Source organism: Tursiops truncatus, chromosome X (assembly GCF_011762595.2).
Source record: "Tursiops truncatus isolate mTurTru1 chromosome X, mTurTru1.mat.Y, whole genome shotgun sequence".
NCBI lineage: Eukaryota > Metazoa > Chordata > Mammalia > Artiodactyla > Delphinidae > Tursiops > Tursiops truncatus.
The window spans coordinates 81,824,388-81,846,465 of record NC_047055.1 but is presented as its reverse complement, the minus strand read 5'-3'; the positions used below and the strand labels follow the sequence as shown (position 1 = coordinate 81,846,465).

Here is a 22,078-nt window from a genome sequence, read left to right as displayed (position 1 = left end):
TAGTATGTCACCCTCAGCTGATTGGTAATATCTGCTTAGATTGCTACGTGGACAAAGATTCCAAGGATGTACCTTGGCTCCATGGGAAGGACTGCTGCAATTCATTAGCGGTATCTGTAAACATGCGATATAAATCTGAAAACAAAACACCAAACAGAAACACATTTTAGCACCAAATATACTATTTTCTCATACTTCCTTCATTGTGCTCATCTCCCCACCCTGCCCTCCCACCTTGGGGTTTCTTATAACATCTCCCAGCTCTTATACCCATCCCCATCGGCCTTGGCTGTGGAAATGTTGTAATTACCTGAAACCTCACTAGCCATAGGAGAAGCTACAGGCACCAAGGCTGGTGGCTCCACCACTAAAGCCAGCAGCATTGCTCGGTCCACTGCCATAGCCAGCACTACTGCTTGGTCCACCGTTGAAGTCAGCATCGGTGCTCAGTCCACTGCCAAAGCCAACAATGGAAGTGGGTCTACCAATAAAGCCAGTGCTGGTGTTGGAACCACTGCCAAAGCCAATCATGGTGCTCAGTCTTCCATCGAAGCTGGTATTAGGCCCACCGCCAAAGCCATCACTGATGCTGAGGCCACTACTAAAGTCAGCACTGGTGCCAAGTGTGCTGCCAAAACCAGCATTGGTGCCCAGCCCACCACCAAAGATATCACTGGAGATCAGTCCACCACCAAAGCCAGAGTTGGTGCTCAGTCCACCACCAAATCCAGTGCTGGTGCTTAACCCATCACAAAAGCTGAAACCAGCACTGGTGCTGAGTCCATCACCAAAACTGGCACTGGTAGGACCACTAAAGCAGGTGCTTGTACTAGGAGGGCCACCAAAACATAGGTTGGTGTTAGACACACTGCCAAAGCAGAATCTGGTGCTGGGGGCTCCACCAAAGCTAATGCTGGTACTGGGAGCACTGCCAAAGTCAGTAGTGGTGTTAGGTGCCCCACTGAAGTCAGTACTCGTGCTGAACACACTGCCAAAGCCAGAGTTGGCACTGGGTGCACTGTTGAAGGCAATGCTAATGCTGACAGCACTGCTAAAACCAGCACTGGTGTTGAGTGCACCACCTAATAAGCCAAGACTGGTGCTGAGTGTACCACCAAAGCTGGCACTAGTGCTGGGAGAATCACCAAAGCAGAAGCTGGTGCTTGGTGTACCACCAAAGTCAGTGCTATTGCTGAAAGAGTTGGTACACCAGCTAAACCAGCACTGGTACTGAGTACACCATCAAAACCAGTGCTGGTGCTAGGAAAGCCACCAAAGCAGATACTGGTACTGAGTTTGCCACCAAATCTGGCACTGGAACTGGGAGAGCCACCAAAGTAGACACTAGTGCTGAGTGTGCCACCAAAGCCAGTGCTGGTGCTAAGTGCACCACTAAAGACTGCACTGGTGCCGAGTGTACTGCCAAAGCTGGTGCTCATACTGAGTGCATCACTGAAGCCAGCAGGGGTACTGAGTATGCCTCCAAAACCAGAGCTGGCTCCACCACTGAAACTTGTACTGGTGTTGAGTGGGCCACTGAAACTAGAGCTGACCCCACCACTGAAGTTGGTACTGGTGCAAGGTGCCACCAAAGCTAATGCTGGCTACACTGCTGAAGCTGGCACTGGTGCTGCATGTGCCACCAAAGCTAATGCCAGCCCTGTCACCAAAGACATTACTGGGGCTGGGGACACCACTGAAGCTAGTACTAGCACCATCGCTATAGCTAGCCCTGGTGCTAGATCCTCTGCTGAAGTCAATGTTGGTGCTGGCATTTGCATTTTCTTGGGCTCTGGCCTCAATTTCAAGTGAAAATCTGCCCCAGGCCTGAGCATCATTACCTAACTCTTCTCTTGTTAGGCAGTTGATATCCATGTCATCCCAATTCCAGGGCCCAGCCACAGCTTCCTCTCCAATCCCCATTTGGGCTCTTGCCTCAGCCCTGGCCTCAGCCTCAGCTACAGCCACAGCTGCAGCTTGGACTTCCATCTCCACTGCCTCCCGGTACTGCACGGCCCAGTCCTTGGGGTCTTTCTTCTGCACCTAAAATGAGAATTACAATCATTATAAGAAAAATAACATTTGTAATTATGTATTAAATACCTACCATGGGCTTTGTATAAAACTAATAGTAGCATTTAAAAAAAAAGTCTTAGTTGTTGGGACTCTATCATGGGTCAGTCCTGAGATCCAATTTCAGTTCGATAACTTAGGTGCTGTGTGACCTTGGACAAGCTACTTAATCTCACTGAGCCTAAGTGTCTTCATCTGTAATATGGGAAACGATAAGAGAGTATGTTGTGGATTGAATGTTTGTGTCCCCCCAAAATTCATATTTTGAAGTACCAACCTCGAATGTGACTATATTTGGAGGTAGGCCTTTATGGAAGTAAAGTTTAATGAGGTCATAATGGTGGGTCCTTGATCCAATAGGATTAGTGTCCTTATAAGAAGAGACTCTCTCTCACCACCAAGAACACAGCAAAAAGGTATTCATCTGCAAGCCAGGAGGAGAGGCTTCACTAGAAACTAACACTGCTGGACCTTGATCTAGGACTTCCAGCCTTCAGGACTATGATAAAATAATTTTCTGTTGTTTAAGCCACCCAGTCTATAGTATTTTGTTATGGCAGTTGAGGAGACTAATACAAAGTATGAACATGAATGAAACAATGTAAACTTTATGTCAAGCAGCATTCTGGGACATAAATGAAGTTCCATGTGCTTATATATGAACTGCAGACTGCCCTATACCTGCCCATCCCTGTACACTGCCTACCCCAGCCAGAGACATCCTGTACCCTTAATATGCCAAGTCAGGGCAGCTCTCCTATTACCTTGCATGCAAACTTGAGAACTTTCATCTTGCTAGTCTCATGGTAGGAGCACAAGCCCCAGAAGAACTCATATTCAGGTGGTCTGCTGTTGGGGACCCTCTTGTATTCCAGGTACCTTGAAGAAAGGAAATGAAACTTGCTTCTAACCAAGCAAACCTGTTGTCTAACCACTTGGGACCAGGTGGCAACCTCCTCCAAAGAAAAACTAAACTCAGCTCCTAGAGAAGGATTTCCAAGGCCCTCCTTCCCTAGACTCACTCCAAAACACAGTTCATGGTCTTGACCTCCAATACTGAGCCATTTCCCATTGGCCCTGTGCAAAGTAGTCACTTGGTGTGGCAGGGGACGCATGTATAGGGCATGGTGTCACAGGGAGGCCAAAGTATCCTGCCACCTGTGAGGAGTAAACCCAAGTTTCTATTGGGTGTGTTGTAAACAGAGGAGCCATTCTTTGGGCATTCTGCTCTGAGCACACCCCACAGCAAGGGCCTTGTGTTTGGTCTGGCCCAGCCCTGGTATGGTCCACCATGGACTCAGTTCTAGGGAACAGGATGCCCATACCTCTAAAGGTAGTGTAAGAAAAGGGCAATCGAGCACTTTCTGGACCAGATCGGCACACTCAGAACACTTCATGGCCTGACAAAGCCCCCAAACACCACTTACTTCTGCTTCACAAACTCATCTGTGATGAGCTTCCTCACTTCCCCAAAGAGCGAGTGCCTTACCCTAACAATGGGAAAAATAACCCATGAACCAAGATCAGAACTTCCCACATGGGGGCAGAGGCATTTCCCAACATGGAAGAGACCTCTCTAGTACATAAGGCCATCTCAATGAACTCAGGAAAGTAATGAACACATGGTCACTAGAAGCAGGCAGTTGAGGCCAGATGGTTCTTTATCAGGGATGCCCTGAAGGTCTATCTTATATATCAGCTTAGAACAGAAAAAGAACATAGGAGAAAGGGGAAGCAGAGAGTTCAGGACCATTTCCCCATCCACCCAGGTCAGAACCCTGGACCCTCTACCCAGTCCAGCAATCCCGCCCCCTCCACCAGACCACCAGGCTGATGCAATCCTGGGACCATCCTCTCTTGCCAAAGGACAACATGGAAAGCAACTGCTGACAGAGCCCAATCATACCCAGGGTGCAGCCCCAACTTGGGCAGCAACTCCCAGATGACAGCTGCAAGGGGAGGCAAAAGGAAACAGGGATAGAAAATGAACATGTGGAATTCCGACCATGACCCCCCATTCGGCTGCCAGCCCAGCAACTCACCCTCATTGGCCTTGTTGCCATTCATAAAAATGACACTCAGAAATCACCATGAGAAGATCTATTTTGGGTGTGTCCTTGGTCCTAGGGAAATAATGGGACAGAGAGAAGGTTTACATCCAGCAGCCATCTGCAAAAAAATACACACCAGCCAGCCTACTAGGTTAGCTTCTCCCAGATTCTTCAGATATGAGAGAATTCTGCCCAGTCTATGCTTCAAGCTCTATGTGACCCTGGGCAAGGCACTTAGACTCCCTTATTCATAAAATGGGAAAATCACATTTTCCTCTCCCCAGGTTGCTGAGAGGATAGAATTGTACTTGTATTTGTCAACCCACTACAACCCAGACACCCAGCCAATATGAGTCCCTTCTTTCTCTTCCAGACCCCTCAGCTCCAAAAGAATTCTAGGCATGGCCCCACTGATGCTCCTGCCCTTCAACCCTCATGATTCACCCATACCAGGAAGCCCTCCCTTGGGAACCACTCTACCAAGGTCAATAGGAAGAGACAAGCAACAACAGGGAAGCTTCTGGAGATACAGAAAACTTGACAGTAGGAATGACCTGTCCCAGGCTTCTACAACCTCCATTCAATCATAAACAGGCACCACTATCATGTGTAGGGCTCCAACTACGTGTGGGATATGGAAAAGGGGTTTTTAGGCTCTGTCTTTCCTGACTTCCTAGGGGATGTGGGGAGAGGACAGGGATGGAGTAGTACCATGGACAAAAGCAGAAGCCTCCCTCCCATCCTAGCCCTTTCCCAGCTTACGTTCCCAGGATGCCTGCAGAGGATTCCTGAATGCTGATGAGAATATACAAGCTACTTTGTTTATCAATTTCCTTCAGATTGACTCGAAACATCTGCCAAGTAAAAGAATAGCCTGTGAGGTCACAAAATTCAGCCTAGGCAGTGAAATAATTCATGTAAAGCACTTAACTAACACAGCAAACAGGTAACAAATGTACTATTGTTATCAAAATAGTCTTTATGCTTAATGGGACTCTAGGGAGACAGATAATGGGGGATGGAAGGGAGAGGTGAGCAACTGAAATACACTACAGGACATGTCCAGCAGTAGACAGAAGCCAGGACTAAGCTGGGTGGCTTGGGTCCTAGCTGTACTTGCTGTGTGACCCGAGGCTAGTCTACGTCCCTCCCTAGGCCATCATCTGCTCATTTGCACAGTGATGGGGCTGGATTAGGGAGTCTCTGTGGTCCCCCGCAAAGGGACGTGTACACCTTTGTTCCATTCAAGACTTCCCCATTGTGCCCATCCCACAGAGGATGTCCCTTCACCTTCTCCAGAGCATAGCTTGCTCGTTCAATGATCTCTGGGAAATATTCATCATATTCTTAGATGACATCCTTCAGCATGTCTGCAGGAAGGGAGAGGTGGGAGCAGCTGGGCTGAGAAGGGGCCACAGAACTGCAGCCCTTTTGCCAGCCCTATGGGGTTAGTGTAGTCTGAGTCCTGAACTGTGTTAATGGGAGATGCCAGCCATGACAGAGTGTGAAAAGGGCAGGGGAGGATAGATGAGAGAATGAAGAGGCCATAAAACTAAATGGTTACCCCCAGGGCAGGGAGGAGAGGGGAGTAGAAAGGAGAGCTCAGGGAGGAGGGTTGGGATGACTCTACCTGAGCGCTTGATGGGGATCTTTGTCTGGTCCTTAACCAACAGGTATTTCATAAACTTATTTGCCTGGGAGAAGAGGAATACATGGGGAGATCTCAATATGTTTTCATAAAACTTGGAAGAATGACAGAGAAGAGGGCAGGTGAAGAAGAGAAGAGACTGGGCAGCATTGGATTCTTACCCTTTCTTGCAAAATGGCCACATCTCAGGATAGCGGAGGCCTCCGGCCCCATGGAATCCACCTATAATTACCACCACCTCTCTCATCCCCGTTCAGATGCTTGGACTGCATCATCAGAAAGCAGAAAGGTCCAAAATCACCAGGTGAAAGAGATGGCTCTGTCTCCTCACCCTGCCTATTCCTGAAAGTCCCCTAAACCCTCCCTGTAGGGGTCCTGACCTTACCATTAGCCACACTGAGTTCTAGATTTGTCTTTCACTGTCTTCCGGTCAGGAGTTTCATTTCCCTGCCAAGACAGGAGCAACCCAAGGGCAGGGTCTGGTTCTTCCTCTTCTTTTGGCCACCACTGGCTCTACTAGCTGTACCCCTTCAACAAGTCACTTCACCTCTCTGGGACTTGGTTTTCTTATCTGTAACACTGGGACCTAGCTGGTAAGAGTTACTTTAAAACATAAAAGCATAACCTGTGTGACTATACCCAACACAAAGCCTGGTCCATGCTAACTACTATGTATTGATAAATACAAGTTGAATTATATCCAGTTTGTAGCTAAGTGTATGGATGCCTTATTTCCCCACCAATTTTTGAACTGCAAAGCAGCAGGAACTATATCACATTCCTCTCAGCATCTCTCACAGCCTATGTGAATGCAGGGACTGGCTCAGTAAACTTAAAAGAACAAGTGAACAAACCAGGCAGATAGGAATGGAAAAGGAGTACAGAGTTAAGGATGGTGATGTCAGAGATCTCACCTTTCGGTTCCTCTTGCCCCGGGTCCTGTTTGTTGGCTCCAGACTCAACTGAGCCAGGTAGTCATCTGCCAGGGCCTGGACAGCAGCAACAACCTGAGTCTCAAGGGCACTTATATTGACCTGAGGGGTAGTCATCTTAGCCTGGGCCCCTTTGTCAATTTGAGTCTGGCTTTCAGTTGTCCGGGCTTTAGTGGCAACCTTCTGAGCCCTGTACCTTCTCTTGACCCGGAGGGTGGCTGCTAGGGCTTGTTTTGTGACCATTTGACCGGCAGGTGGGGCCTCAGAGATCTCACAGGCAGAATTTGGGCCCTTATAGGCAGCCTTCTTGACTTTGGATTTTTTGGGCCAGATAGCTGCTGCTGAGGCCTCAATCTGCCTGGTAGCTGTCTCAGTGGCATCTGGGGTCTCTAGGAGTTCAGTGTCAGTATTTGTGTCCTTAACAGTTGCTTTCTTGGCTTTGGAGGTTTTCTTAGTTCGGATGGAGGTAATTTGGCCTTGGATGGTAGCTGAGTAGGTGGTGGATGGAGTCAGTGAGATCTCAGTGGCACTAGTTATGGCCTTATTGTTAGCCTTCTTAGCCTTGGGAGCTTTCTTAGGCTTGATGGAGGCTAACAAGGCTTGAGAATTGGCTGACTCAGTGGCAATCGGAGCCTGGATAGTCTGTGGGATGACTGGCACATTTAGGGCCTACAAGGGTAACTTGATCTGTGTAGTAACACTCTCACTGCCAGTTGGAAATTGGGAGCCTCGGGCTGCCTTAGCAGTAACTCTCTTTGTCTTGTTGGCTTTCTTAGGCTGAGCAGTGAATGAAGAAGCCTGAGTATTGGCTACCTCAGTGGTAGCTGAAGCCTGGTTGATCTGGGGGATGATTGGCAGGTTTAAAGCCAGAAAAGTTATTTTAGGCTTGTTGGTGGTAATCACATTGGCAGATGGAACTGGAGGGGCAGTGCGTACTGTCTTAGTGATAGCCTTAATAGGGGCCTTCTTGGTCTTGCTTTTCTTAGGCCGGTTGGCAACTGGTGGGTCCATAGCTAGTAGGTCCTTGGTTGATGACAAGAGGGTATGCATCAGCAAGACACTATCTTCTTCTGTTGTCTCAGGCTGTACATCTGGAGGGAAGTGAAGCCCAGGCTCCCAGAGGGCCCTACACACTTAAGATTATAACGTGCTGAGCCATCTGGCCTCCCTACAATCCACCCTTTCTACAAAACCTCCCCCTCCTCTGAATGGTGACTGATTGAAGGGGAGGGTGAAGGAAGAGGAAGGGAGCAAGAAATAGGCAGGTTTTCTTCACCTCCTCCTCCACCATTCAGGGGAGGACTGAAACAGGTTAGGCAGGAAATTATGCAACTACAGAGTGGTAGGGGCTCAACAGCCTTAAATGAACTCAGAATAGGGCAGATGGCCTGCCAAGAATGCAGAGGGGCCTCACCTGGAACGGGGTCATCTTATAATCGGAGTCATTTCTCCTATCCATTTTTCTGGAAAGCCGAGAAGGGGCCTGAGTCAGGAAAGAATAAGAGGGAGGTGGACATTCATCAGGTCTCCTGCCAATCCTGAAGGAGGGGGTTCTGATCAAACCTTGGGCCCCAAACCCTTCAACTACTGTGTTCTCATACCTAGAAACCCAGACCATCTGGCTTCCAAATCCTAGCTCCTTTTGCCTCCAAGAAACCGCAAGCCTGCTCTCGATCCCGCCCCTTTACCCTACAAACACCCTTACCGCAACTCGGTAGTGCGCATGCACATCAACCAGAGGCGTGAGGGCAACCGCAGGCGCTCAGCGCGCATGTGCTTTGGTGGACTGGACAGCCTGACCACCTCAATCCCACATAAGCCCTCTGCCCTCAGAGCAGCAGAACATCTTGACGCCACTCCTGACCCACTCTTTCTAACTGCATCTCGTCTCATTCCAACCCTTCCCCCAACACCGGTCCCTCTCCCTCCGCTCTGCAGCACCTCTTCGTTCCGCCCCTTCCCCAACACCATACACCTCTCCTCTGCAGTATAGCCACGCAGCGCACTGCCCCTTTCTGTAATGCCCCCTCCCTCCGCTCTGCTGTACTCCTCCGCACCTCCTCTTCTCTTTATATGCCCCCTCCCTATGCTCTGCAGTAAGTGCCTGCACTGCCCCTTCCGCAACACCGCACCCCTACTTACTTACTTCTGCAAGTGACCATCCCGCCCTTACTGCAACATGGTTACCCCACCCACAAATCCTATGGTATTCGGCTTTTGTGTAATCCTTCCCAAACGCTACCAGGTTCTGTCCCTTTCTTTTCAAACCGGTATCAACCGGGTCCTAGCCCCTCTTTTCTCCCCTCTGAGCCAGGTCATTTCAGATGTATAATAAGGATTCTGCCTCTTACTTTTTCTAGCTCCCAGTCTCTACTTTCTGTGGCCCAAACCAGGTCCTGTGACCTCTCTCCAGTTTAAACGAAGCCTCCCATCGCCTATCTCCCTACCTAATTGGATCGTGTTCCATTCTTTCTATGGCCGGAACTATTTCTCCATCTCTCTTTTCTGCAGTCCCAACCGGGTCAGCATCCCTCCTTCCTGCAGCCCGAACTGAGTCCAGATCTCTCTTTCCGTTGCCCAAAGGGGATTCTGCCCTCTCCTTTCTCCCTTGCAAACCGAGTCCAGACACCTCTATCCGACCACTTCTATGCGGTTAGCTCCTGAACCTCTAGCAGGTTTCCTTCAAACCCTAGGGATGTGTGGAGTCAAGCACGTCAAACCCTAGCCTGGAGTCCCCCACAAGGTCTTCAGTAAAGCAGGGCACTTTAGCTCACCTCTCCCGTCCAGAAGGCATCCGCTCTCTCCAAGCCTCTCCTTAGGTCTGAGCCTATTTTCTCCCCCTCCCCAGCCGGAAGTGATCCTGCCTCTTTCCGCCTCCAGAGGGGTCTCCTTCCCTGCCTGTCAGTCTCCTCCCTCACTCCCTACTTCCAGATTTCCTTTCTCCCCAATGTGACCTCTTTTCTGCTTACTACCTCTTATTCAGCAATCATTCTTTTCTATTCTCCATTTGATTTCTCTATCCCCCACACTGTATCCCCATTCCTATTTGATTCCTCTGTTGCCCCTAGGAGGACTGTGTTTCTCTGGGCTCCCACACCAATGCTTCCTACAGACCCCTCTATGCCAACCTCAGTTACATAGTGTGTTGTTGTAGTGTGTTGTGTGTCTGGGTCTCTCTCCCCAGGAGCTGCTCTGCGGTAGGGGACTAGATCATGTTAATTTCTATTGCTTAAGTAGGACCAAATTAAGACATTTAGAGTCTCTAAACGCTAAAAGTTAGGGTATCCCCTGCATCATATGTAATTCAGAATAAAATCAGTAAATATAAGAAAGTCTACCAAAAGTTTTTATTTATCCCCTGATCACTATATTGATGCTTTTAATGTATATCAACTTAGCTGAAAATTTTTACTGGGACTGTGTTTCTCCTTTATTGGTACACTGGTACACAAGTGCTTAGCCTCTGTCTCTTGTGGAATGGAGCACTGCTCCCCAGTGTGGAAAACAGTTCTTCTTGGGCAATCACTTACTCCCTCAGTCAGTAATTATTTGTTGAGCACACAGTTGTGCCATGGCCCTTGTTGGATGTTGGATCCCTGCCCTCAAAGAACTCACATCTATTTTTTTTAACTTTATTGGAGTATAATTGCTTTACACTTTTGTGTTAGTTTCTGCTGTATAACAAAGTGAATCAGCTATAAGTATACATATATCCCCTCCCTCTTTCATCTCCTTCCCACCCTCCCTATCCCACCCCTCTAGGTGGTCACAAAGCACAGAGCTGATCTCCCTGTGCTATGCGGCTGCTTCCCACTAGCTATCTATTTTACATTTGGTAGTGTATATATGTCCATGCCACTCTCTCACTTCGTCCCAGCTTCCCCTTGCCCCTCCCCATGTCCTCAAGTCCATTCTCTATGTCTGCATCTTTATTCCTGTCCTGCCCCTAGGTTCTTCAGAACCTTTTGTTTGTTTGTTTGTTTTTTAGGTTCCATATATATGTGTTAGCATATGGTATTTGTTTTTCTGACTTACTTCACTCTGTATGACAGACTCTATTCTTAAGTTCTAAAACGCCCATGTAGGAAGAACTAGTATTATCACCATTCCACAGTTGATGAAATTAATGCCTAAGAGGTGACGTGTCTTGTCTAAAGGCACATGGTCACTAAGTGATGGAACCAGAATATGAACCCACATCTGGTTGATTCCAAAGCCTGACACTCACTGTGGCAGGTCTGATACTTGGTGCTACTGATGGGAAGAAGAAAGAACCCACATTGGCCCTGTGCTCTCCTCCACACTCTTCCTCTTATTTCCCTTGACCATACCAACACCCTATCTCTCTTCCCCCTTCCCTCCCTCTCTTCAAGTATTCTCCTCCCCTTCTCCCATTTCTTCTTTCTCTTCATGTACTTTCTCTTTCTCTAATTCACTGGTGAAGAGTTCCCCAGTGGTTTTCCATGTGTCAAAACCCATACTATGCACTGGAGATGCAAAACTGGATGAGATTCACAACCTGTCCTTGAAGATTTCTCCATCTGGCTGGGATGCATAAGAATACAACATGTCACTGAAGAATCCCAGAGCAGGATACTGACGGGCCTCACAGAGGAAATCGCCTACTGGAAGGCAGTGAAAGCTTCCAGATAGGGTGTATTTGAGCTGGGTGTGTCCTGTGGGAGGAGTAGAACATTGGAAGAAGAGAAGGGAAGAAGGAGTAGTTCTTGTAGGACTGCAGGCTCTGAGGAGCCTCTGCTGAGCATAGGGGCACATGGGACAGTGTCAGATGGGTCTCTGATCTAATGCACCTGCTTCCCATCTGTTCTACTTGCACAGAGGCCCTCAGAGTCATGTTTCAAATGCCAAGATGACCATATCTACAGCCACCAAGGGTTCCCTTGGCCTGCAGGTTTAAATCCAAGCTCCTTAGCCTATCATTCAAGGCCCTCCACAGTCAGTCTCTGACAGCCTCACAGGCCTCAGTCACAGTGGATGACTCATGTTCTGCCTCCTGCCAATGCCATACCTTTGCTCAAACTCTTCCTCTACCTGGAATGTTTTTGTTCCCCTCTCCCACACCCCATGCCTACCAATAAAAGGCCTGCTTTCCTATAAAGATTGGTACAAATTCTGCTTTTTCCAAGAAGCCATCTGAAATCACCCCAAGCTTAGTTAGTCTTTCCTTCCTCCTTGCTCTTTTGCATGGCTCTGTCAGAGCACTTAATAAACTGGGTAAGAGCTCTCTGTTTACTGGTTTACTGTTTACTCTCTTTCCTACATGCTAGATTGTGAGCTCCTTGGGGCCCCATCATGCAGATCTGTTTCATCTCTGACACCCCAGAACTCATGTCCTGTTTCACAGAATAGACATCTGAATGAAATATTACATTACGTCTTTTTTTTTTTTTTTTTTTTTTTTGCTGTACACAGGCCTCTCACTGTAGTGGCCTCTCCTGTTGTGGAGCACAGGCTCCGGACATGCAGGCTCAGCGGCCATGGCTCACGGGCCTAGCCACTCTTCGGCATGTGGGATCTTCCTGGACCGGGGCACGAACCCGTGTCCCCTGCATCGGCAGGCGGACTCTCAACCACTGCACCACAAGGGAAGCCCCATTATCGCTTCTTTTTTAAAAAAATTTATTGGAGTATACTTGCTTTACAATGTTGTGTTAGTTTCTACTATATAGCAAAGTGAATAAGCTATACATATACATATATCCCCTGTTTTCTGGATTTCCTTCCCATTTAGGTCACTACTGTGCATTGAGTAGAGTTCCCTGTGCTATACAGTAGGTTCTCATTAGTTATCTATTTTATACATAGTATCAAAAGTGTATATATGTCAATCCCAATCTCCCAATTCATCCCACCCCCTGTTCCCCTTGGTATCCATATGTTTGTTCTCTACATCTGTGTCTCTATTTCTGCTTTACAAATAAGATCATCTGTACCATTTTTCTAGATTCCGCATATATGCATTAATATACAATATTTGTTTTTCTCTTTCTGACTTACTTCACTCTGTATGACAGTCTCTAGTTCCATGCACATCTCTACAAATAACCCAATTTCGTTCCTTTTTATGGCTGAGTAATATTCCATCGTATATGTATATATATGTACCACATCTTCTTTACCCATTCCTCTGTTGATGGACATTTAGGCTGATTCCATATCCTTGCTACTGTAAATAGTGCTGCTATGAACATTGGGGTGCATGTATCTTTTTGAATTAGAGGTTTCCCCAAATATATGCACAGGAGTGGGATTGCTGGATCATATGGTAACTCTATTTTTAGTTTTTTAAGGAACCTCTATCCCAATCCATTACCACCAATAGTGCAAGAGGGTTCCCTTTTCTCCACAACCTCTCCAGCATTTATTGTTTGTAGAATTTTTGATGATGGTCATTCTGACCGGTGTGAGGTGATACTCCATTGTAGTTTTGATTTGCATTTCTCTAATAATTACTGACGCTGAGCATCTTTTCACGTGTTTGTTTCCCATCTGTATGTCCTCTTTGGAGAAATGTCTATTTCGGTCTTCTGCCCATTTTTTTGATTGGGTTGTTTGATTTTTGATATTGAGCTTCATGAGCTGTTTGTATATTTTGTAGATTAATCCTTTGTCAGTTGCTTCATTTGCAAATATTTTCTCCCATTATGAGGGTTGTTCTTTTGTCTTGTTTATGGTATCCTTTGCTGTGCAGAAGCTTTCAAGTTTAATTAGGTCCCACTTGTTTATTTTTGTTTTTAATCTAGGAGGTGGATGAAAAAAAGGTCTTGCTGCAATTTATGTGAAAGTGTGTTCTGCCTATGTTTTCCTCCAAGAGTTTTATAGTATCCAGTCTTACATTTAGATCTTTCATCCATTTTGAGTTTATTTTCTGTATGGTGTTAAAGAATGTTTTAATTTCATTTTTTTACATGTAGCTGTCCAGTTTTCCCAGCACCATTTACTGAAGAGACTTCCTTTTCTCCATTGTACAGTCTTGCCTCCTTTGTCATAGATTAATTGACTGTACCTGCATGGGTTTATTTCTGGGCTTTCTATCCTGTTCCATTCATCTATATTTATTATTTTGTTCCAGTCCCATACTGTTTTGATGACTGTAGCTCTGTAGTAGTGTCTGAAGTCAGGGAGCCAGATTCCTCCAGCTCCGTTTTTCTTTGTCAAGATTGCTTTGGTTATTCGGGGTCTTTTGGGTCTCCATACAAATTTTATGATTCTTTTGTTCTAATTCTGTGCAAGATGCCATTGGTAATTTGCTAGCGATTGCATTGAATCTGTAGATTGCCTTGTGTAGTAGAGTCATTTTCACAATATTGATTCTTCCAATCTAAGAGCAAGGTATATCTTTCCATCTGTTTGTATCATGTTTGATTTCTTTCATGAGCATCTTATAGTTTTAGGAGTACAGGTCTTTTGTCTCCTTAGTTAAGTTTATTCCTAGGTATTTTATTCTTTTTGATGCAATGGTAAATGTGATTGTTTCTTTAATTTCTCTTTCTGATCTTTTGTTGTTAGTCTGTAGAAATGCAAAGGTTTCTGTATATTAATTTTGTAACCTGCAACTTTACTGAATTCATTGATGAGCTCTAGTAGTTTTCTGGTAAGGTCTTTAGGATTTTCTGTGTAGCATCATGTCATCTGCAAGCAGTGACAGTTTAATTTCTTCTTTTCCTATTTGTATTCCTCTTATTTCTTTTTCTTCTCTGATTGTCATGGCTAGGACTTCCAAAGCTATGTTTAATAAAAATGGTTAGAGTGGGCATCTTTGTCTTGTTCCTGATCTTGGAATGCTTTCAGCTTTTCAACCTTGAGTGTGATGTTACCTGTAGGTTTGTCACATATTGCCTTTATTTTGGTGAGGATTGTTCCCTCTATGTCCACTTTCTGGAGAGTTTTTATCATAAATGGTGGTGAATTTTGTCAAAAGTATGTTCTGGTGCTATTGAGATGATCATATGGTTTTTAGTCAATTTGTTGATGTGGTGTATCACACAGATTGATTTTTGGATATTGAAAAATCCTTGCATCCTGGGATAAATCCCACTTGATCAAGTTGTCTGATCCTTTTAATATATTGTTGGATTCACACTGCTAGTATTTTGTTGAGGATTTTTACATCTATGTTCATCAGTGATATTGGCCTGTAATTTTTTGTGTGTGGTATCTTTGTCTGGTTTTTGTATCTGGGTGATGGTAGCCTTGTAGAATGAGCTTGGGAGTGTTCCTTCCACTGCAATTTTTTGGGAAGAGTTTCAGAAGAATAGGTGTTAACTCTTCTATAAATGTCTGATAGACTTCAACTGTGAAGCCATCTGGTCCTGGACTTTTGTTTGTTGGAATATTTTTAAACACAGTTTCAATTTCATTACTTGTGATTGGGCTGTTCATATTTTCTATTTCTTCCTGATTCAGACTTGGAAGGTTGTACCTTTCTAAGAATTTGTCCATTTCTTCCAGGTTGTCCACTTTTGGGCATATAGTTGCTTGTAGTACTCTCTTACGATCCTCTGTATTTCCGTGGTGTCAGTTGTAACTTCTCCTTTTTCATTTCTAATTTTATTGATTTGAGTCCTCTCCCTTTTTTCTTGATGAATCTGGCTAAAGGTTTTTGAATTTTTTTTATCTTCTCAAAGAACCAGCTTTTAGTTTTATTAGTCTTTGCTATTGTTTCTTCGTTTCTATTTCATTTATTTCTGCTCTGATCCTTATGATTTCTTTCCTTCTGCTAACTTTGGATTTTGTTTTTTCTCCTTTCTCTAGTTGCTCTAGGTGTAAGTTTAAGCTGTTTATCTGAGACTTTTCTTGTTTCTTGAGGTAGGATTGTATTGCTATAAATTTCCCTCTTAGAATTGCTTTTACTGCTTCCCATAGGTTTTGGGTTGTTGTGTTTTCAATGCCATTTGTTTCTAGTTTTCTTTGATTTCCTCTTTGGTTTCTTCAGTGATATCTTGGTTATTAAGTAGTGTATTGTTTAGCCTCCATGTGTTTGTATTTTTTCAGATTTTTCCCCAAAATTGATATCTAGTCTTATAGCATTGTGTTGAGAAAAGATACTTGATAAAATTTAAATTTTCTTAAATTTACCATGGCTTGATTTGTGACCCAAGACATGATCTATCCTGGAGAATGTTCCATGAGCACTTGAGAAGAACATGTATTCTGTTGTTTTTGGATGGAATGTCCTATAAATATCAATTAAGTCTATCTTGTTTAATGTATCATTTAAAACTTGTGTTTCCTTATTTATTTTCATTTTGGATGATCTGTCATTTGGTGAAAGAAGGGTGTTAAATTCCTCTGCTATCATTGTGTTACTGTTGATTTCCCCTTTTATGGCTGTTAGCATTTTCCTTATGTATTGAGGTGCTCCTATGTTGGGTCCATAAATATTTACAATTGTTATATCTTCCTCTTGGATTGATCCCTTGATCATAATGTAGTGTCTTTCTTTATCTCTTCTAATAGTCTTTATTTTAAAGTCTATTTTGTCTGATATGAGAATTGCTACTCCAGCTTTCTTTTGGTTTCCACTTGCATGAAATATCTTTTTCCATCCCCTTACTTTCAGTCTGTATGTGTCTCTAGGTCTGAAGTGGGTCTCTTGTAGACAGCATATATAAGGGTCTTGTTTTTGTATCCATTCAGCCAATCTGTGTCCTTTGGTGGGAGCATTTAGTCCATTTACATTTAAGGTAATTAATGATATGTATATTCCTATTCCCATTTTCTTAATTGTTTAGAGTTCCTTTATTGTAAGTCTTTTCCTTCTCTTGTGTTTCTTGCCTAGAGAAGTACCTTTAGCATTTGTTGTAAAGCTGGTTTAGTGGTGCTGAACTCTCTCAGCTTTTGCTTGTCTGTAAAGGTTTTAATTTCTCCATCAAATCTGAATGAGATCCTTGCTGGGTAGAGTCATCTTGGTTGCAGGTTTTTCTCCTTCATCACTTTCAATATGCCCTGACAGTCCCTTCTGACTTGCAGAGTTTCTGCTGAAAGATCAGCTGTTAACCTTATGGAGATTCTCTTGTGTGTTATTTGCTGTTTTTCCCTTGCTCCTTTTAATATGTTTTCTTTGTATTTAATTTTTGACAGTTTGATTAATATATGTCTTGGCATATTTCTCCTTGGATTTATCCTGTATGGGACTCTCTGTGCTTCCTGGACTTGATTAACTCTTTCCTTTCCCATATTAGGGAAGTTTTCAACTATAATCTCTTCACATATTTTCTCAGTCCCTTTCTTTTTCACTTCTTCTTCTGGGACCCCTATAATTCAAATGTTGGTGCGTTTAATGTTGTCCCAGAAGTCTCTGAGACTGTCCTCAATTCTTTTCATTTTTTTTCTTTTTTCTGCTCTTTGTTAGTTATTTTCACTGTTTTATCTTCCAGGTCACTTATCCATTCTTCTCAGTTATTCTCCCACTGATCCCTTCTAGAGAATTTTTAATTTCATTTTTTGTGTTGTTCCTCACTGTTTCTTTGCTCTTTAGTTCTTCTAGGTCCTTGTTAAACGTTTCTTGTATTTTTTCCATTCTATTTCCAAGATTTTGGATCATCTTTACTATCATTTTTCTGAATTCTTTTTCAGTTTGACTGCCTATTTCCTCTTCATTTGTTAGGTCTGGTGGGTGTTTACCTTGCTCTTTCATCTGCTGTGTGTTTTTCTGTCTTCTCATTTTGCTTAACTTACTGTGTTTGTGGTCTCCATTTCTCAGGCTGCAGGTTTGTAGTTCCCATTGTTTTTTGTGTCTGCTCCCAGGGGCTAAGGTTGGTTCAGTGTGTTGTGTAGGCTTCGTGGTGTAGGGGACTAGTGCCTGTGCTCTTGTCGATGAGGCTAGATCTTGTCTTTCTGGTCAATAGTTCCACGTCTGGTGGTGTGTTTTGGGGTGTCTGTGACCTTATTATGACTTTAGGCAGCATCTCTGCTAATGGATGGGGCTGTTTTCCTGTCTTGCTTGTTGTTTGGCATAGGGTGTCCAGCACTGGAGCTTTCTGGTCATTGAGTGGAGCTGTGTCTTGGCGTTGAGATGGAGATCTCTGGGAAATTTTTGCCATTTGATATTACATGGAGCTTGGAGGTCTCTTGTGGACCTGTGTCCTGAACTTGGCTCTCCCACCTCCGAGGCACAGCCTTGACTCCTGGCTGGAGCACCATGAGCCTGTCATCCACATGGCTCAGAATAAAAAGTGGAAAGAAGAAAGAAAGAAAGAAGAAGATAAAATAAAATAAAATAGTTTGAGACCTATGCAGCTGCATGGAAAGATTCCTCCTCCTCAGTCGCAGTGCCTGTGGGGCTCAGCTTTGATTTTGGCCCCAACTCTTTGTCAGCACCGCCCTCAGACATCTGTTCCCCACCCAGGCAAGAGAGAGAGAAAGCAGCAGCTAATTGGGATCCACTTACTCCCTCAGTCTGGGGAGTGGTAAGGCAACCACAACTGGGGTGTTCTAAAATTGCCTGTGGCAGCAGGGACAGGCAGGAATTTGCAACTGACTGGGGCAAGCTTGCTCTGGTTGGAGGGGCTGGTGTGTGGGGCTTTTGGCAGTCCCTCCCCTTGTGTGCCACTCAACAACGGCACCTCATTTTCTAGGCAGACAATGCTTCTTATAGGGACATTCCTGGTCCTGGAGCTTCTCACTCCCATCCCCTCTGTTGTATCCATGCAGCCAACAGTGGTCCTCTCCCTGGATCTGCTCTTTTAACCCCACACTTTAGCACTCAGCACCAGCCAGCATCCGCAGATTCCTGTCTCAGGCAGGGTGCCAAGGGCTGTTTCCCAAGGAGGCTTTAGGTTGGGCGACACTCAGGACCCTGTGGCCTACGTGGGCGGAGGATGTGGAGGAGACCTTGGCTTGAGGGGCAGGTAAGCCTGCTCAGGTGGTTGCCCCTCCCAATGCCTGCAGAGGCCAAAGTAGCCAGCAAGTGGGGAAAGGGGTTGTAATAGTGGCCCCACCCCTGTTTGCCACTCAACAGTGATGCCTTTCTTCTACGGGGTCCTGAGGTTTCTCTGCAAACTTTCCAGGTTGTGGAGCTCCTTACTCCTATCCCGTCAGGCTGTCGTTTCACAGCCAACAGCTGTCTCCTTCCTGGGTCCATGTTCCAAATCCCACTTTCCAGCACCCAACCCCCCTCCACAACAGGAAACTCACAACTCAGGCTGGGATGTGCAGAGCTGCAGTTCAGACCATGCACGCAGTTCTTACTTTGTCCTGCCTTCCACAGACCGTCCGTTGTATTCTCCTTTGATCCCCGAAGATTCTTTTCTGTCCCAGCTGATTTCTCCACCGTGAGGGAGTTTTTCTGAGTGCTGGGACCTCCTCTCACCTTCAGCTTCCTGCCAGGGTTGCTGGTCTCTTTTTTGATTCCTCTTTTCTTTCTTTCAAACTACCTGGTTGCAAGAGGATGTTTCTTGTTCCTTTAGGTGTCTGAAGTCTTCCACTAATGTTCAGCTGGTGCTCTGAGACAATTGTTCTATTTGTAGATGTATTCTTGATGTACCTGTGAGGAGCGACAAATTCCTTGTCCTCCTATTCCACCATCTTGACTCTTCACTCTGTCTAAAAGACTATCTCTTAATAGAGCACATTACCAGAAATTTCATACTACTCCTCCAAGTGTTCTTATGAAACAAATTATGACAGCTTTACCTCAGTGGAAGAAGAGAAAATTGTGGAATGAGGACTTGCTTTATCTGTAACCAGACATCCACTTTTCACTGCTTCTACACAGTCCTCCCCATGGCCCCTTGCAGATTCTGCTGACTTCTGTTAATCTTTCAGACCTGAATGCTGGCTGCTACAGGGTCTTACACTTTCTGACTATGGCAAAGATTAAGCTCACAGCTTCCTCATGTGTTAGGTAGTATTAGCAAAGTTCAGCATGAATCAAGAGAATAAATCAAAATTAATTTAGCCTTCTTCTCAGGGGTCCACCAATTTTCTTAGTAGCATCTTCTGGTAGATTATCCACTTCTATCTTCTCATTTTTATCACTGAGGTCCAAAGCTGGAAATATCCCTGAAAACCAGCAGTTTTATCTCATTGTTCCTTGAAAATCTTTGCCACGGAAACTTGGTATGAACTCTTGTCTTTATGAAACAGATACAGCCAGAGAACCTGTGGTTTCTATTAGATTCATGCAGAATATTGAGCTGATCAAGGTGTGTTTATGGTAGCTGTGCAAATATGGACGTTTTCCCCCTTATCCTTCATGCTTTGCTTAGTTTCACTTGTTCATAGTGTGCACCGTAAAAGCCTCACACCTGGCACTTCAGACCAGACTTCCTAGTGAGAAACGGTGCTGCCTGGCATCTCAGTTCAGTGGGCCATGTGAGGAAGTCACCTCTTCTTCTTCTTCACATCTTCTTCCACTGTTTCCCTCTCTCCTCCCCTTATTTCGTTTTTTCTTTTATTGCCAATTTTTGTTTTTACATTAAGCCATGCCTAAATCCAGTGCTATCCCTGAACTTTCCTAATGTATGATAAAATGCCCCCCTTTTAAAGTCAGTTTGGAGTTGAATTTTCTATCATTTACAGGCAAAAGCATGCCTATACAGAAATTAGTACCAAGTTGTTATGAGTAGAAACTGCAACAGAGGGGAGAAGTTAGAAAAGTATAGAGTATGAAGGTATGTTGGCTACAATAAGGGACCTCAAAATAATTTCTACTAAAAAGAAATAAACTGAGTTTGAGACTGGCCTGAATGAAAATCAATAAGCATTAATTAAGGAAATGAAAATTACCATAAAATAAAATACCACTTTGTCTATTAAATTAGTAAAAGCTAAAAAATATATTTTTTAAAAATGAAGATTGATAATACATGGTGTTGAGGAGAGTATCAGAATATAGGCAATCCCATTCAGTATTTGTGGTGGTATACATTTGTCCAACTATATTATCTAGTAAAATTAAATATAAATATAACCTATAACCCAAAATTCCACTATTAGGTAGTATCCAAGAGAAACATGTTCCTAATGATACATGAAATGAATGTTTATTGCAACATTATTTGTAATAGAACAGAATCAGAAGGCTACCCCAAATTTAAAACAAAGTAATAGGCAATTTTGATAAGTAAATTGTAGCATAGTCGTTCAATGAGATACTACACAACAGTTAAAATATGTATCAAAATGGATATTTACCTACTAATATCTTCAGTATCATACCATTTATGTACATGTGAAACTATGCTATACATTTTATGGATACATACATATACAGTAATAGTATAAAAATCTGCACAGGGAGGGAGGAAGTTATGGGATTTGGAAACAGGTACAAAAGCATATTTAACTCTATCTAAAATATTTTATTATTAAAAATATAAAAATCTAGCAGGGCTTGGTAGCTAGATTGAGCTCATAGAAACTGGTAGTCAGGGATTTTTCTCATTAGTTGATGTCTATGCCATACAGATTGTTATATTTTGAATATCACCTCTGGAAACAACTTTATAAAATGTTAGGATATGATAGGTATGGATAATGGCTTAGCAAGTGTTTGTTATGTTATAATCTGTACACTAATGTACAAAATTCTTGCTGTAATTTTATCTGAACTGTCAATCAATTTATGGATAAATTTGGGAGACACTGAAATTTTTATAGTGCTAAATAATCCTATTCATAAATATGGTATATCTGTCCACGTGTTCAGGTTACTTTTTATGTCTTTCACAATAAAACCTAAAATTCTATGAAAAGATGCAACTGGATAATTATCAACATAATGTTGAACATAAATTAAGACATAGAATGAGATTTAAAATACAGTGCTCTTGGGAGACTCAATTCTGCAATGGGAATGTAAGCTCCCTTACAAACCACACCCGCCATTAATGACACCTATAAACACTGGAAAAAATTTTAAAAAGAAAAATCCTACTTGAGGACTCTGAGAAGTAGCCAAAAAGGAGGCAAATGGTGGAAAAGAGTGATAACATAAGAAAGAGGGTAAGTTACCCAGATTTTTTTTTCTTTCTCAGCCTTGCATGGTTATTGTGTCCCACTTGTGGATTGGAGAAGCACAGGTAGCTGAAACTCTGATGGAAACCCTGCCATCTTTCTGGCCAAAGGACCTCACAAGGGAGCATGGGTAAGATGCAGTGCAAGTGAGGAATCTCAGGAGGAAAAGAGACAGAGAAAGTATTCCATATCTGTGAATAAAACCACACAACACTTACTGGAAAATGCACATGCAGGAGTTAACCACACATGCAGGAGTTAACCTCACAAGCAAATCAAAGGCTTTGAGAAATGAGCTGAGATTTGAATCACAAAATTATCAGCCTAAACCCTGAACCACACATGCACACACATATCCAAATTAGCAAATTAAGGCTTTGAGAACTAAACTG

General features: G+C 43.9%; 2 protein-coding genes and 1 non-coding gene across 3 annotated transcripts in view; 1 reads left to right on the top strand and 2 right to left on the bottom strand.

Moving 5' to 3' along the window:
• PFKFB1 (6-phosphofructo-2-kinase/fructose-2,6-biphosphatase 1) overlaps window positions 1-21,824 on the top strand; it is a 156,191-nt gene extending 134,367 nt beyond the window's left edge. Inside the window, exon 12 of the mRNA XM_073799641.1 lies at window positions 21,707-21,824. Coding sequence (XP_073655742.1) covers window positions 21,707-21,759 — 53 coding nt within the window. The 3' untranslated portion in view covers window positions 21,760-21,824. The remainder of the gene's footprint in view (window positions 1-21,706) is intronic.
• On the bottom strand, window positions 170-8,322 carry LOC101338555 (trophinin-like). The gene is given in 14 exon segments (XM_073799540.1): window positions 170-1,206; window positions 1,209-1,584; window positions 1,586-2,043; window positions 2,838-2,952; window positions 3,501-3,563; window positions 3,980-4,022; window positions 4,116-4,155; window positions 4,157-4,196; window positions 4,887-4,978; window positions 5,415-5,494; window positions 5,755-5,818; window positions 5,934-6,038; window positions 6,687-7,817; window positions 8,119-8,322. Coding segments are annotated over 14 exon segments (3,696 nt in total). The 3' UTR covers window positions 170-321.
• LOC117310493 (small nucleolar RNA SNORA11) lies at window positions 3,187-3,315 on the bottom strand. The gene has a single exon (XR_004524637.1). It is a non-coding gene; the product is annotated as a small nucleolar RNA SNORA11 (small nucleolar RNA).
• Window positions 21,825-22,078: the final 254 nt, after the last annotated feature.